The sequence below is a fragment of the Saccopteryx leptura genome, chromosome 5, assembly GCF_036850995.1.
Source record: "Saccopteryx leptura isolate mSacLep1 chromosome 5, mSacLep1_pri_phased_curated, whole genome shotgun sequence".
Taxonomy (NCBI): Eukaryota; Metazoa; Chordata; class Mammalia; order Chiroptera; family Emballonuridae; genus Saccopteryx; species Saccopteryx leptura.
Genome location: NC_089507.1, coordinates 137074772 through 137091969, shown reverse-complemented (window position 1 = coordinate 137091969; position 17198 = coordinate 137074772). Strand labels below are relative to the sequence as shown.

The following is a 17198-nucleotide window of genomic DNA, read 5'->3' as shown; positions in this document are numbered from 1 at the left end:
GTAAAATGAGCTCTGAGGTCACCATGCAAAAAAATCATCCTATGTGGGGATGATACTCTCAAGTAATTTCTTTGCCTCAAAAAAGGGAGTTGCTTATCAACAGGAAAAGCTTTTACCTAGTGAGAAACATACAGACCATGACCAATACATATTTGTTTATTTGTTCTTAACAATTATGTTAAGATAATCATGAAAGTTTCTGAAGATATTAAACAGTGAGCCAAATCTTAACACATTGCAGACCAGTAGTTTTATTGCTAGCTTTATCCAGTGGCCAGATAAGTTTCTATTGAACAAGTTCAAAAAAAAGTCTTTACATAAATGTTAAAGGCACGCTTTAAAATTAAATACCCATTGCATTTTGAAGTTATTTATTACATGTTCTTACAAGCTAATATCTTTTTAAAATATGATACTTTGTAAAACATTGTTAAGTCCTAAAATTTTTTTCATATCTGTTGGAATAACAGACCACTTTATTGCTTTCAAAATTTTGTGCTTTCCCAAATTTTGGTTATAACATATGTTCGATTGATGACTATGGTACTTCAGCCTGCTGGGAACTACCAGTGTCACATGTAAGAAACCTACTCAAGACACAAACTTATGTCAAGAGGAAGAGGGGGAGGCCTGCCAAGGGAGGCAAAGAGACCTGAACCTCCTTCTCCCTCAGCTTTTATAGATCAGAAGCAGAACAGAGGTAACAGGATTACAAGGGAGGGAGGCCAGGTGATAAGGGGAAAGAATGACTAATGGCCATTTTGCTGACACGGAGAAAAGGGCTAATTTGGGTCGGTACATCCTTTTTCTTTTGCTAATTAACAAGCACAAAGGAAGGGGCAATCCAGAACCTCTAGGCTAACTTTCTAAAGCCCATTCACATGCATTCCTTTGTGTCTGCACAAAGGTCACTCACTCACACAGCTTCTTGGGTGTTTGCATCCAAGAGACATTCATTCAGGGCTTTTAACTAAAGTTCCCCAATCCAAGTCATAGAGGGTTCAAGGTTAGATGGGTGATTCCCTACAGATGACAAAATAGTTCAAACAGATTGTCATCAAAAATCAAGTTGGTGACTTCAATGATGTTCTTAGAATCAGATGGTATAACTAACCCCAGAATTACCTTCAAATTTTTCCATATTAGGTTGAAACTTTTTTGACTAATCATTATCTCAGCAACAAAGATGAAAATTATACTCAAAATCATATGTGGAATTGTTCAAATTTTCAGGTTCGGAATCACTTGAAATTACAATTTTTCACCTTTTTGAAGGAATAACTATATCACTGCCACTGTCAAAGCTTTCATCCATTTCACTTGGAATATCTGTTAAATTGTCAGTAAATATACTCAGAATTTTTATTATTAACAACAAGAGACTATGATCACTTTTAATTCCTTTTGTAATTTTTAACCTCAGCAAATGAGTCTTTCATTACACTGTTTCTTTCTAAACGACAACAGTGAAAAAGCAAGAATTCTCGTGATCTGTCCGCAATGTGTTATCTTCCTTGATGACAATGTTTGTAACAGATAACAAACTTACATGACCAGTAAACCTACCTAGAATAAAAATTGTATCTCTGCATTATAGTAAAGCTGATAACTCTGAATTCATACCTATTTTAATTAAACCAACAAACTTAAACTAGCTTTTATTTACTAAAGATTTATCCATATAGATCATATGAACTTAAAAACATGGGTAAAGTCTCTATATTTCTAAGTGTTTAGAATACTTAATTTATAAATGATAGATACGTGAATTCCAAACTGCCCTCTTGATGTTCCGCTTATCTGTCAGACCTCACCCTTACTGGACTATTGACCCTGAGACAAGAATTCCAAAAAGCTGAGAAGCCGCCCCAAGGAGGGGCTCCGGACACACCAGGACTTTTGATTCAACACCCACATGCTTGAAGCCCCCCAAGGAGGAGCATTCCGGACATACCAGGACTTTTGCCTCAGTATCCCCTCAGGCTCTGTTGGGCAGATAAAATGTATTATGCTCACTTTGTTAAAGTGGCACTGCCCACGTGGAGGCCATTGCCCAGGTGATATTAATGTGTGTCTCTCTGGGCAGGCAGAATCCTTGTAGCCTGGGGCTTGGTTTTGGGATTAAGCCTTTCCCACCCTTTTTGATGTAGGGTGGTACAAATCCCATCATGACTCAGAGAAGTGACTTTGTATTAGAGACTTCCCTATTTTGTATATTGGATTAAGGGTTTGGATAGCTACAGTATAAAATGGAGGCAGAACAGAGTTTGCGCTCTTGGTTCCTGAGATTATCATTAGAGGAGAGAGCAGAGATGTAAAGCCAGAAGCCACGACCACTATCACAGCAGCCTTCTGGCCCATGCAGGTTCGCATTGGATTCGGACAGTCGGTAAAGAAACAGCGGAGCCAAAAACTGATGGGCCATAGTCTTTAATTCTAGCTTGCACCCGGCGGGCAAGTAAAAATACACACTGGGCTCCAAAACCCAGTCACATTCAGTGCTCACAAAGCTACTGACTTATCCGAGTTTCCTAGAATCAAAGGTTTCTAGCTCACCAGACTTATTCACCTCTGTTCCTCATCTCCTTCCTTATCCCAGATACAAACTCTACACAAACTGGCATCTCACTCAGCACTGCGCCATCTTGGCTGCTTCTCCTGGCCTCCTCCACGTGGCCTTTCTCTGTTCTCCTCTGCTCTCTCTTCTAATGATAATCTCAGGAACCAAGAGCCCAGTCCCGTTCTGCCCCCATTTTATAGTGTAGCTTCACAACCTTTAATCCAATATACAAAATAGGGAAGTCTCTAATACAAAGTCACTTCTCTGAGGCATGATTGGATTGTACCACCCCACATCAAAAGGGTGGGAAAGGCTTAATTCCAAAACCAAGCCCCAGGCTACAAACACATTAATATCACCTGGGCAACAGCCTCCACGTGGGCAGCTCCACTTTAACAAAGTGAGCATAATACATTTTATTTGCCCAACAAGAGAGGAGAGCAGAAAGAGGCCATGTGGCCAGGAGAAGCAGCCAAGATGGCGGAGTGCTGAGTGAGAAGCCAGTTTGTGGAGTGTTTGTATCTGGGATAAGGAAGGAGATGGGGAACTGAGGAGAATAAGGCTGGTGAGCTAGAAACCTTTGATTCTAGGAAACTCGGATAAGTCAGTAGCTTTGTGAGCACTGAACGTGACTGGGTTTTGGAGCCTAGTGTGTATGTTTTTACTTGCCCACTGGGTGCAAGCTAGAATTAAAGACTATAGCCCACCAGTTTGTGGCTCCGTTGTTTCTTTACCGACTCTCCGAATCCAATGCGAACCTGCATGGGCTGGGCTGCTCTGCTTTACACTCTCCCAAGCACTATATAACTTGCCCCTAGTCTGTAACCGGTGCTCTTCTCCCCCAGGAGAAGTGCCCGGCAGGGTTCCTTTCTTCCTTTCAATAAAGCCTGTTACTCTGGTCTTTTGGACTCCCATGGATTCCAACATTTGGTCCTGTTTTCTCATTTCACCAGTCTCTCTTTCTCCTCCCCTGCTGGCCAGGGGCCTCTCCCTTCTCCACTGTGTTCTTCGTCCTCTCCCCCCTCCTTAGAAGCTGTGCCTGTCTCATCTCTGACCTCTCTTCCCTCCTTACAAACTGCAGTTCTCTCTCCTCTCTGACCCCCCCCCCTTCCTTACAAACTGTGACTGTGCCTCTTTCCTCCTTGCCCTCTCCTCTCTCCTCAGAGCTCTAAATCTTTTTGACTCCTCTGACCATGTGGCGCCACACTAATACTTTAACCTCCTTCTCCTCTCCTCCTGCAGATTCTGACTTTCCTTCTTTCCATCCAGCTGTTCACACTGTCCATCCGTTTGCTTTCTCTCTTCCTCCCCTCTATGCTGGCAACTTCCTGCCATCTTGAAAAACTTAAAAAGCAGAATTATATTAAGCTATATGAGTAAGTAATCTGTCTTGTCTCTTTGTCAGAAAATATCTCTAGTATAATTTGAATTGAAACAACTAAAGCGCGCTCATTTAAATTACTTTATTCATAATATGTGAAGTCTTTCTTTAATGTGTAACTGTGTCTGTTTTTAAGACCTTAAACCAGTAATTACCCACCTCATAAACCAGGTTTACTCATCCCCATGGAATCTCCTTGCAGTACCCCCATCTTTCCTGTTTGAAAACTGTTGGGCAGATAAAATGTATTATGCTCACTTTGTTAAAGAGGCCGTTGCCCAGGTGATATTAATGTGTATTGAGAATCATTGTAGCCTGAGGCTTGGTTTTGGGATTAAGCCTTTCCCACCCTTTTTGATGTAGGGCGGTACAATCCAATCATGCCTCAGAGAAGTGACTTTGTTTTAGAGACTTCCCTACTTTGTATATTGGATTAGAGGTTGTGAAGCTACAGTATAAAGTGGGGGCAAAACGGGAGTTTGTACTCTTGGTTCCTGAGGTTAGCATGAGAGTGAGGAGAGAGTAGAGCCAGCAGCGGAAGGAGGCCACGTGGAGGAGGCCAGGAGAAGCAGCCAAGATGGCGGAGTGCTGAGTGAGAAGCCAGTTTGTGGAGTGTTTGTATCTGGGATAAGGAAGGAGATGGGGAACTGAGGAGAATAAGTCTGGTGAGCTAGAAACCTTTGATTCTAGGAAACTCGGATAAGTCAGTGGCTTTGTGAGCACTGAGTGTGACTGGGTTTTGGAGCCCAGTGTGTATTTTTACTTGCCCGCCGGGTGCAAGGTAGGATTAAAGGCTATGGCCCACCAGTTTTTGGCTCCATGGTTTCTTTACCGACTGTCCGAATCCAATGCGAACCTGCATGGGCTGGGCTGCTTTGAGTAGTGGCCCTGGCCTTGGCTGCTGGCTTTACAAAAACCTTCAGGAGTTTTTCACCTCGTACAAGTCTTATACCTAGTCAATGAGGCAGTAATTCCCCTCCATCCAGTAGTCCCTAATCTCTGTAAATTACTGTCACACATTTTCTCAAACACCACTCACTTCATGATCCTAGCCCTCAAGAATGCCTTCTTTACCATTCCTACACCCTGACTCTTACTTTCTGTTTGCCTTTACCCAGACACTAATGCAGCCCAGCAATTTACCTGGACTATTTTACCCCAGGGGATCAGAAACAGCCCACACCTGTTTTGGCAGGCACTAGCTCAGGATTTAGCAGCATACAATCTCAAAACTAGTACTCTCTTACAATATGTAGATAACCTACTCCTCTGCAGCCCCTCCCTGCCAGCCTCAAGAAGACCCAAGGAGACTCACCACCACCCTTCTTAACTTCCTCGCTATGAAGTGTTATCCTGTCTTCTCTGCTAAGGCTCAACTTTATTCTCAGTCCCTAGTCTATCTAGGCATTACTTTAATCCCCACCACCTGAAGTCTCACCCTAGATCAAACTCAGACCCTCAGTCTCCAACCACCTACCACAGATCAAATCTTTTCTTTCCTCAGTCTAATAGGCTTCTTTAAACACTGAATTTCCAATTTTGCTCTTAGTCAAGCCCCTCAGTGAGATCTTCTGAGCATGGCTTTTAAGGTCTATAATGACCAAGGAAGTAACAGAAAAGGCAAATAAGGCCCAAAAGAAGTCAGGAAATACCAACTTTTGGCTCCAGCGCCCTAAGGGGTTTCATAGCATTCCATCAACGCCCTACTCCAGAGTGGAAAGAAAGGTCATTGAACTGAATGAAGCCTGCCAGGCTTCCTGGCCCCACCTGTTGACACACCTGTGCTGTGGAAAGAGGGACATGAGAAGGTAAGCTGCCCCCTTGCTCCATGGAGGGAGGGTTCAGTCTCTTCTAGCCCTGCTCCAGCTACCTGTGACCTGACCTTGCCCAGCGTGCTGGGAATTGCCACTGAAGGCCCAAGGACATCGTTCATGAGCCTAAGGTATTTCTTCCAAGTAGCAGATAAGCTAATCTCATTTCTTGTAAACACAAGGGCCATCTACTATGCCTTGCTTGAATATTTAAGTTTTATTCCTCAAAGATCTCTACTGTGGGTATTGATAGTCTGATTTTATGGCTTTATTTAATGTTTAGTATCTCCTTTGTTCCTCCTATCTCAATGCCCCATGCCTATTATAGGCTGGGACCTGCTGGTAATTCCAGCTAGAAGCAGTGGTCACTAGGACTTAAACTCTAACTGCAAAGTGTAGAAATGTAACACCCTTTCCCTAAGTACTTGCAGGTTTTATAGGTCACTCAGCAAACTGTTCAAACACTGTCCAAGAGGCATGTAAAGCCAGGAGCCAAGGCCAGGGCCACTATCACAGCAGCCTTCTGGCCTATGCAGGTTCGCATTGGATTCGGACAGTCGGTAAAGAAACAGCAGAGCCAAAAACTGATGGGCCATAGTCTTTAATCCTAGCTTGCACCCGGCGGGCAAGTAAAAATACACACTGGGCTCCAAAACCCAGTCACATTCAGTGCTCACAAAGCCACTGACTTATCCGAGTTTCCTAAAATCAAACGTTTCTAGCTCACCAAACTTATTCACCTCTGTTCCCCATCTCCTTTCTTTTCCCAAATACAAACTCTACACAAACTGGCATCTCACTCAGCATTCCACCATCTTGGCTGCTTCTCCTGGCCTCCTCCACGTGGCCTTACTCTGCTCTCCTCTGCTCTCTCTTCTAATGATAATCTCAGGAACCAAGAGCCAACTCCTGTTCTGCCCCCACTTTATATTGTAGCTTCACAACCTCTAATCCAATATACAAAATAGGGAAGTCTCTAATACAAAGTCACTTCTCTGAGGCATGATTGGATTGTACCACCCCACATCAAAAAAGGGTGGGAAAGGCTTAATCCCAAAACCAAGCCCCAGGCTACAACAATCCTGCCTGCCCCCAACACACATTAATATCACCTGGGCAACGGCCTCCTCGTGGGCAGCGTAATCTTTAACAAAGTGAGCATAATACATTTTATCTGCCCAACAAGGCACTTCCAGCATTACATCACCCAAGGACTGACTTTCACATGGACAGGTCAACACACCATGATCCTGACAACTCCCACTGCTGCTAAAATAGAAAAACGGAATGCCTTACTCCAATCACAAACCTGAAGCTGGTTGGTCTACGTATGGCAAATATATGAAAAAACTAAGGACTCTTTTAGTCAGGCTTTGGGAAAAGGGAAACTAGGCTAAAAAGAAAGTCAACTTGATTGTCACTAGAGGTTAAAATTTTTTAAATCAAGAGTTCTGACTAGAAAGGAATTGGATGGTTTTGATAATAGAAGGTATAAGGTATGGAAATACTTTTGAAAGAAAAAGGAAAAGCAAGTTGTTATGATGGCCAGTTATTTCTGGATAGGAAAGTGCATGAAAGTTGAAGGTTTATGTAAGTTGTAGAAGGTTTGTGCAGGTTGTAGATTTGTACCGAGAAAAAAGAATTTGTACAGTCAGAAAACTGGTTTTCAAAGAATGTTTAATCAGTCACCCTAGCTAACAATCCTCTACCCTCCCCACTTATTAGGATGACTCTTTCCTCCACCCTGACCATTTGGAGCTCAGAGACAGAGAAACAAAACCGACCCCTTGTCCTTCTATTCTCTATTCACCTCTCAGCCTGCCTCACCAAATCAGGAACTTTCTACTCGTGTGGGACCAACACCTATCTGCATCTCCATACTAATTAGACAAAAACCTGTACCCTAATCTATCTCACCCTAAATATCAACCTAATCCCACCCCATGAGCCTCTTCCAGTTCCTAATATACTATCCATTAATATAAGGACCAAACAAGCTATACAGGTAATTTCTCTTCTTATTGCTTTAGAAATCTCTACAAAAGTAGATCTAGGGACAGGGGGACTAGCCACACTTCCCTGTCTTATTCCTACTTTCTCTCTCTCTGAAGCCCAGCGGATTTGTATACATGGAATCAGTGGTTTCACACAAACTGGGTATCTTACTATTGCCTTTCATTAGTCCACTCACTCTCCTATTTACTTTTCTAACTTTTAAACCCTGCCTCTTACATTTGTTTACTAGTTTCTTACAGAACTGCATGCAGACCTTCGCCAATCAGACAACTGGAAAAATCTACCTAACCCTACACATCAACCCTGAAACCTGCCCTCATGAAACAGAAAAATCTGAAACCCTGTATCAGCAAACCTCCTAAATTCTATCTTTCAACCTCTACAGTTCCCCTAACCCTAAAGCTCTCCCATATTCCTGAAGAACTAGGAGAATAAATAGCAACCTCTTAACGCTTCTCAGTCTTTTTCCCTTCACATAGTAAGAGGACAAGATCACTGGGTCTTCTTGGAGCCTACAAATGGACATGAAACATTTCTTTTAACTCAAGCTAACTGCTCTCTCCAGGTCTGCCAGGAAAAAATATCTCTAACTTTACCATGGAAGAACTTTCACACACACACCCCTATACAACCCTCCTTATCTCTGCATTGCTAATCTCCAAATACCTGCCTCTTTCTTTATTAAGTTCCTACAGGCCGGGATGAGAGAAATCTCTAGGATTACCTACAATCAAATGCTCCTACACTCCTAATTCCCCAGTACCCCAAGGAGAACTTCATGAGGGAAATATCAAATAGGTAGGGATGACAGCAGGAAGAAGCCGCCCCTCAGCCCGAGAAGTTCCCTCCTGAATGTTCTCCAAACCCTCTTCCTCTTTACCACACATATTCAATCCTTCTAAAAAAACTTACACCAACAGGTTTCCTGTATCTTAAAATCTCCACATGTCCTCTCATTCTAGAGGAACCAGACCAGCACGTCTTATGAGGCTCATCCAGGAGACCATGCATCACCATGTCACTCTGTCCACTTGGCACTCACAGCAAGCAACTGACAATTATTACCCCGCAAAACTTTTTTACTTCCTCACTCAGGTTTTCAGAGACATCGCCTGGTTCAGACCTCACAGCATGGAAATTGATGACCTTCTGAACTGGATGAGGGACTTGGCTTGGCAAGGTTCCCTTCTCGAGTTCTCTCCAGAAGAAGCAATAATTTTCCAATTTTTTCTCCTCTTTCTCCTCATCACCCCTCACCATATATTATAAAATTAATAACTGCCTTTCTTTTATATGTAACCACAGAGTTGAGAAATGATAGATACGTGAATTCCAAACTGCCCTCTTGATGTTCCGCTTATCTGTCAGACCTCATCCTTACTGGACTATTGACCCTGAGACAGGAATTCCAAAAAGCTGAGAAGCCGCCCCAAGGAGGGGCTCCGGACACACCAGGACTTTTGATTCAACACCCACATGCTCAAAGCCCCCCAAGGAGGAGCATTCCAGACATACCAGGACTTTTGCCTCAGTATCCCCTCAGGCTCTCCCAAGCACTATATAACTTGCCCCTAGTCTGTAACCAGTGCTCTTCTCCCCCAGGAGAAGTGCCCAGCAGGGTTCCTTTCTTCCTTTCAATAAAGCCTGTTACTCTGGTCTTTTGGACTCCCATGGATTCCAACAATTAAGTGCTTATTTATCTTTAAGCCAATTAAATAGAGCTCGTTTACAAGCTAATTTTAGCAATACCATCCAAAAGTAGAAAAATACTATACATTTACAATATACATAAACAGAGATTTCAATTTTTGTCTAAAACTTTTAGCCTTGAGACAAGTATGATAATGTAAAACTCACTGGTTTATAAAAGAACAGATGGATACAAATTGTGTTTCTGACAAAAACTTGAAGATTCCATTTCTTCAGTTAAATGTTAGCTATCTCAGAGCCAAATTACTACTTCAATGCATGAGCATTTTCTTGAGGTTGGTGGGTGACCTAGTGTCAGTGGAGCCTGTTCTGTGACCAACTTATCCTAGTATGAGTCTTAGAGTTAGTTGGCAAACCCTTGAACAGCTTTAGTGCTTATCCTGTGCTCATCAGTTTTGCAGCTTTGCTCTCGAGATTCCCATTAACCATAGAAACCATTGTTCCTTTACCTCGTGTGCACATTAACAGAACAGCAGCAACCAGAGATGGTACTGAGGACTGGCCAAGAGAAAGCCTTAGGTGAGCACCACCAGCATTTCCCAAGGTGGAACCGGACTGAACAGGCAGACCTTGGCCAGTGGGGACTGTCGGCTAAGCAAGGGCCCGTGACTGGTGCTCTGGCAGAGCCTCCGGATTCACCCTGGACTGGAGTGTCAGTTAGATTGATAACAACCCAGGGAGAGCTGAGCTCGGGACCCAGAGGGACTTCCCCATGAACCTCGGAAATGGGGAGAAAGAGAACTCAAAAGGTTCACAGGGACCGGTGCCTGTGTTTCTGGTCTGTGAAGCTGTGTGATACCTCCTTGGGGGTCAGCCACTGCCATCAAGCTGTTAAGAAACAAAGTTCAACTGATTAAGTTTGCAAAATCCTTTTGGCTTTATTTAAATTGCAACTTAATTCCTTGAGGAATCAAAAACTACACTTGTCTTACAAATATAGTCTTTATAAGAACAGAAATGCAGCACACAAAGCAATTCAGAGCCCACCTGTACTTTTCACCAATCCCCAAACCTCCCCTGTTCATCTGAGAAGGCTTGCAGATATTGTAAAAAATCTGGATTTAGGAAACTGGTTTTGGGGAGTACAAATGTTTTACCTCAGTGGTCCCAACCCCTGGGCCATGGACCAGCACCAGTCCGCAGAGAAAGAATAAATAACTTACATTATTTCCGTTTTATTTATATTTAAGTCTGAACGATGTTTTATTTTTAAAAAATGACCAGATTCCCTCTGTTACATCCATCTAAGACTCACTCTTGACGCTTGTCTCGGTCACATGATACATTTATGCATCCCACCCTAAAGGCCGGTCCGTGAAAATATTTTCTGACATTAAACTGGTCTGTGGCCCAAAAAAGGTTGGGGACCACTGTTCTACCTGGTCTTCTCCAGGAGTTCTCATTTGGGCTTTGTCTTTGAAATTCAGACTTTGGGAGGTAATTCTTATCTGAAGGAAAAAGAGAGGGGAGGTTATTTGGAACTTAGGCAAATAAAAGATCGTAAGTGTCTTCTCCACAAATATTAATGAAAAGTTTTAGCTACTGAGCAGGTAACCTTCATTTATTTGGCTCCAACTGTTTTTCCATAAACTAGTGAGTTCGGGCCCTATACCCGCATTCTCAGAAGGAAGCTGACATCCTCGTAGTGGGAGAGCCGCTTGGCCTTGCTTCAGCATATGCCCATCTCTGAACCAGTGACTGTGGCTGGAGGACTCCAGTGGGCCTGCCCGAGTCACCTGTCCCCCCTGGGAGAGGGTATAGGTGACGCCTGTTGAAGAACACCTCCAGGACCACGTGAAGTCACAGAGGGACTCCACCAGCCCCACACTCACCCCAGGAGACAGTCTATGTCCACTGTGGGGTTCAACCACCTTTTGCCACCAAAAGTTTCTTAATTCCTGAGGAACAATGGCAAAAGTCACTTTTGTCAGGGCAAAGAGGGAGTTGGCAGGGTCGGTGTAATGAAGTCAGCGGTTTACCATGTAAATAATAGAGACCCATGGCTAGCGCATAGTTAAGGAACTTTGTTACTCTGCTTCTGAAGCTACATTCAAGCAGCGTTAACCAAGGTTCCAGCACAGAACTCTCAGTAAAGCCCACAGTATGCTCACAGACACCTTGGGATTTTGCAAGTTCCATGGGTTTTCTTTCACAAGCCAGGTGAGAAACATTAACAAATCCAGAATGAGTTCATCCATTTGCTCCTAGAGAAGTCAGCAAGTCACAGAAAAATAGTGATCACTGACTGTTCTCAATTGTAAACTTGTTCCTGAGGCTGCTTCAGGTGCTCTTCAAACTTGCTTTTCTTGGAACCACACTGGGTTAGGGGCTCTTCCTGTCACCCTAGCAGTAGGTATGGGGAGATCAGCAGCACGGGAGAGACTCTTCTGACATTTATGGAAAGTCCTGTGTTTGTAGGTAGATCTTTCTTCCCCCTCTTGGCCTGTTCTCTAGGAAGATCAGACTTCATAATCCAGCCATAACCACACACAGACCTACTGACTCAGTCTCAGCCCAACGCCGTCTCAGGAACGTTACCCTAGGCCTTAAGCACAGCTTCCCTGAAGGACGCTGACCTGGGAGACTTGAAAGCCTTTTACTTTCTGTATGCTTTCTTGTATTATTTCCATATACCTTTTTTATAATCACAAACATGTTATTTCATATAGTCAGCATTGATTCAGTTTTTAAAAACTCAATTCAAAATATGACTCCAGTTTCACTAAGAGGAAACTTGACATTTTAAATGTGCTTCTAGGACAGAATAAAGATCTAGTGGTGGAATGTGTTTAGCCCCAGGTCCCAGGAAGACAACCCAGAGCAGTGGTTCTGTGGAAAAAGAGCCCTGGGAAATCCAGCCCAGGGGTTCTGTCCCGTGGCTGCACAGGAGGATCACTTGGTGATCTTGGAAAGCTCCTCATGCTCAAGCACACCTCAGACCACCTAAAGCAGCATCTCTGGGGTGGGGCCCACACCTGAGTATTCTTGCGATATCCCAGGTGATTCTGGCACACAGCCCAGCTCATTAGTAAGCGTTAGCTCCACTTTCCTCTTGCATAGTTCAAGGTTTAGGTTCCATTATATGGAATATTCAGTCTGTGAGAGCCTTCTGCGTGCTCAGTGCGGCATCAGGCCTAGTTCTGTGGACAGGGAAGACTGCTGATGAGTATGAAACCCACATAAATGAGCACACACTTCTGAACACAGGCTGCTAGAGGCCACTCCCTACTCACCGTGTCCTCTCCTTGGCCTCCCTGCAGGAGCTACAGTGATGGCTATTTCCTGGATGCCTCCCTCTATCCAGAACTAGCTGACGTCCAGTGGTGCGGGCAGGAGAAAGCCAAGCCCGGGACCCTCGTGTGAGCCAGCGGCCTCAATCTGACCACCTCGACGCCATTCTGAGATCACCTCACTGCCTCTCGTTTGCCTCACCCAGAGCACTGGCACCCTGCACCAGCTTCAGCCCTCAGCACTTTTTCTCCTGTCTCCGCATCCCCTCACACTCGGAAACCTGACTAAGGAGACATTCTGGACGTTTCCGGTCCCACTGTGTGTCCCAGGGCTTTCTTGCCCACAGAAAGCCAGGCACCTGTCCTCAGTAGCACCTTGGTGGCTGCCCCCTGCCATGTCAGCCCTCAGGCCAGGAACCATCCGAGAGGCTGGCTGGCATCAGATTCCTGAGGACAGGAGACTGTACAGAGAGCAGGAAAGGAGACTCACTGCGATGATCCGGGAAGACACGAGCTGGGCCAGCCTGCCCCCTGGCAGCCAGCTCAGCACTTCAAGAGGAGGCTGCCTAGTGGGGATGCCTGGTTGACACAGACATTCCTTGGGGGAGTGGGGAGAATGAGAAAGGAAGCTTAACACGTCGGAGATGCATCAGAGGGTCATCGTCGGTTCTATGCTGCCAAAGATTTAAAAGATTAAAAATACACGAAAAATAAGAGGGGCCAAGAGGAAGACATTCTTTGTGCAATGAAATCTCAAATTCTGAACTGCTACAAGACACCATGAGTCAAAGTCAACCATTTATAAATTGTTTCCCTTCTTTATCCCTTTCTCTTCCCAGTCCCCTTTCCGAGGAGAGCCTGAAACACTAAGCTTAAGGAAGAAAAGTCAGGCCCTACCCCTCCTTACTGAGGAACAAGAAACAAGAAGAATGCAGAGGAGAGAGGGTCCTACAGTGCCTGGGGTCTCATGCTCCAGCCCATGACCTCAGTCAGTGTTCAGGACTGAGGGAACAAGGGCAGATAGGTTTAGAAAATGACAAACCACTGCTATGGACCTTGCTTGTTATCAGTTCCTTGAAATGAACTCGCAGCTCCAGAGAGAAGAATAAGTAATAAGTCAAGGACAGACCCTCCGGCCTCCTCTTACCCCCTTCCCTTCCCAGAGACACGAAAGTCATGTAGGCCTACAAACAAAGAAGTCATAGAAATAGGCATTTGTCACAGGAAAGCTAAAGCTGTAAAAGTATATAAGCTGTAAGAAATCTAACTTCGGGGAGCATGTCTTTGGAGCTACTAGTTCCATGTGCTCCACCAGCTTTTAATAAATTTTCTCCTCCTCTGATAAAGTTAACTGAGTATCTGTCCTCCCTCGAGTCACTTCCCGTGACAAGCTGACATGATGGTGAGGTCAGCGGGGTCTTGGCTGGCGGGGCTGACTCAGAGCTCCGCGAGTCAGACGTGGAGGAGACGGGCCTGTGGGGGAGCAGTGGTCACCCTTAGCCCTGCTCTGCTCCCAAGCCCAAGACAGAGCTGCTCTCCTCTGGGGATTTGTAGGAAATGTAAGGCAGGCGGTGATTGCCAAAAGTGGTTCTCTCATTAAAACAACCAGTAAAATTGTATACTATTTTTTAGCACAAGGTGTTTCATTGTATTTTTTTATGGGAAACCAAGGGAAAAGCACACTGCAATTCATTCAAAGTGTTTAACTGTTGTGGCTCATTTTATGTTTGGTAGCACTTGTGTGACAAAGAGCTCAGATCTGACCTCAGTTACCAATCAATGTGTCACCTATTCAAAAAACCCAACTATGCCCTTAGGAAGATTTTACTCCTGTGTCTACTAGGCAGAGCAGGGCTGGAGAAAATGCCAACTCCCAAGGCATCCGTGTGCCTACAGCATAGTCAGCCACCTTGATGCACCACATTTGTCTGCAGCCACCAAAAGAAGAGCAAAAAAGGTTTGGGAGCTGCACGTTTACATGTGTTTTGAGCTACGCTTGATACACAACTGGAAAGCCATCAATCTTCAAAGGCCTCAGAACTACTTTTATAATAGTAACAAGTGCACACTCTTAGTTGGGTTATTCAAAAGGCATAAACATGGTCTCCACAGAGGTGCCATGCTGTGCCTATTGGCCCAAGTGGGTGATGGGGCTGTTTTTTCTCATTCTTAATGACTTCCTATCGGAAAAGCATTGTACAACCAGAGACAGGAGCTGGGGAGGGGATAGTTTTGTGGGAAAGCAGGACTGAAGTCAGCTTTAGCATAAAAAGAAAAATATTTGTTATTCACATACATGGAATCCAAGAATAATAGACTACACCAGACCAGGAGGGTGTGGATGGACCTTAAACAAAATACCATGCTGCAGCTGGCAAAGCCTGTGGACTCAGCAGGCTGGGACCCTCTGGACAATGATTTTGGGGATTGATTGGGGGTATGTTTAATTTTTTTTTCTCTTATTTTGATGGCCAAAGCCACAAACAGCAGGGTTTTTTTCCTTCCCCACTTGGAAGCATTATACATCGGGCCATTTTCCTTTCTCCCAAAAGCTGATATGTGGATAATCAAACTAAATTATGTGCAACAGGAAAAGTCAAAGGGGAAATAGAAAAGGTAACATGGTTACACAACATACAGTAGTTTGACATCAAGTCTGAAGTCAATTGGGTCAAGCTTTTAGCCCAACTGGGTTATAAGAAATGAGATGAAAATTATTTCTAAACACCCAGGTTCTGGATTCTAGGGGGCAGAAAGGAATAGAAGGGGAGGGTGATTACAGTTCAAACATCATAAGAGTCTGGTAGTAAAGATGGAGATGAAGTAAGATATGTTCTACTGTTCAGCTGTGTTCAGCAAGTACAAAGTGACAAAGTATTAGTTCTTTGAGACTGACATGATGAATGAGCAGTGTGGTAGGAAATAATAATGTACACAACAAGCACTTGCAAGCTCTTTATTGCCGGGAACCAGCGCAGCTCCAAATAATGGTGCGGAATTAAGGAAACACACTTATCAAAAAACAAAAACGATGGGACCGGGAGGACTCTTCAAACTGCCTGGCTGTATCTGAGTGCCCCATAGCCCCAGTTTGCTTTATTATATAGCATATGCAAATCAAGGACCTTTATACAAAGTTACACATCCAAAGCTAAGACAGGAACTCTCCCAAGGCAAAAACAGGATACATTAGTGAAATCTACCAACATCTGAAACAAACAAAGAGAGGAAGGGCATGTATATTGCTTCCAGCAACCCAAGGAAGCAAGTAGAGTGGGTGCAAATACTCAGCATCATAGCCAAATATGGAGATGGAGGGGGGAGAACTTAGCCTTTTGCTAAGCCTTGAATCTAAAATGGTTTTTTGCCATTTATGGTCCACAACACTTTATAGATGCCTATCTTTCCTTTTTTGGGGGGAGGGGTACAGATAGGAAGGGAGAGATGAGAAGCATCAATTCATCGTTGCAGCACCTTAGTTGTTCATTGATTGCTTTCTCATATGGCCTTGATGGGGGTGAGGGGGTGGGGGTGGGCTACAGTAGAGGAAGTGACCCCCTGCTCAAGCCAGCAACCTTAGGCTCAAGCCAGTGACCTTGGGCTTTAAGCCAGCAACCATAGGGTCATGTCTATGTCCCACACTCAAGCTGGTGAGCCTGTGCTCAAGCCAGATGAGCCCACACTCAAGCTGGCAACCTTGGGGTTTCGAACCTGGGTCTTCTATGTCCCAGGCTGACGTTCTATCCACTGCACCACCACCTGGTCAGGCTATAGATGCCTATCTTTAAAAAAAAAAAAAAAAAACAAGATGGGCCCTGGCCCATCAGTGGTAGAGCATAGGCCTGGTGTGCATACATCCTGGGTTTGACCCCGGTCAGGTACACATGAGAAATGACCATCTGTTTCTCTCCCCCTTCTCTCTCTCTTTCCCTCTCGAAACCAGTGGCTTGATTGATTTGAGCATTGCCTGAGTGCTGAGGGTAGCTCGTTTGGTCCAAACATTGGCCTCAGGTACTCAGGATAGCTTGGTTGATTCCAGCATTGGCCCCAGATGGGGGATGCCAGGTGGATCCTAGTTGGGGCGTCTGTGGGAGTCTATCTTCCTCTCACTTAAAAAAAAATTGGAGGACGTCACGGAAATGGCGCCGTGAGTAGCGCGTCCGACAGATCTCCCCAAAATCACAACAAATTTATCAACTAGAAACAGGAAAATTTATCTTCGGAGCAAACTGAAAGCAAAAGGACTGTTATCGCTCGAATCTGAGAGACGAGGGTGTGGAGGAAGCTACCGCAGGGACGTTCATTCAAGCCACGAGAAAGTTCGCCTGGGGTAAGTCATCCCGCACTCGGAAGCCGCCGCCGCTGCCGCCGCCGCTGCCGCCGCCAGCCACTGCCGCCAGCCGCGGCCGCCAGCAGCGCCCGGGTCGGTTGCAGAACGAGCGGCGAGCAGCTGCTGGCGCGCTCCCGGTCTGGTTGCAGACCGAGCATTG

The 17198-nt window shown here is 44.8% G+C and overlaps 1 protein-coding gene across 6 annotated transcripts in view; it reads left to right on the top strand.

The window, feature by feature from the left end:
- The window catches only part of PRPF18 (pre-mRNA processing factor 18), a 52521-nt gene extending 39081 nt beyond the window's left edge, over positions 1-13440 (top strand). For all 6 annotated transcript variants that reach the window (XR_010751540.1, XR_010751538.1, XR_010751539.1 and 3 more), the window contains one exon: positions 12739-13440. Coding sequence is in view for 2 of the 6 variants with exons in the window: in XM_066385092.1 (XP_066241189.1) it covers positions 12739-12788 (50 nt within the window). In the remaining 4 variants the exon portion in view is untranslated. The remainder of the gene's footprint in view (positions 1-12738) is intronic.
- Positions 13441-17198: the final 3758 nt, after the last annotated feature.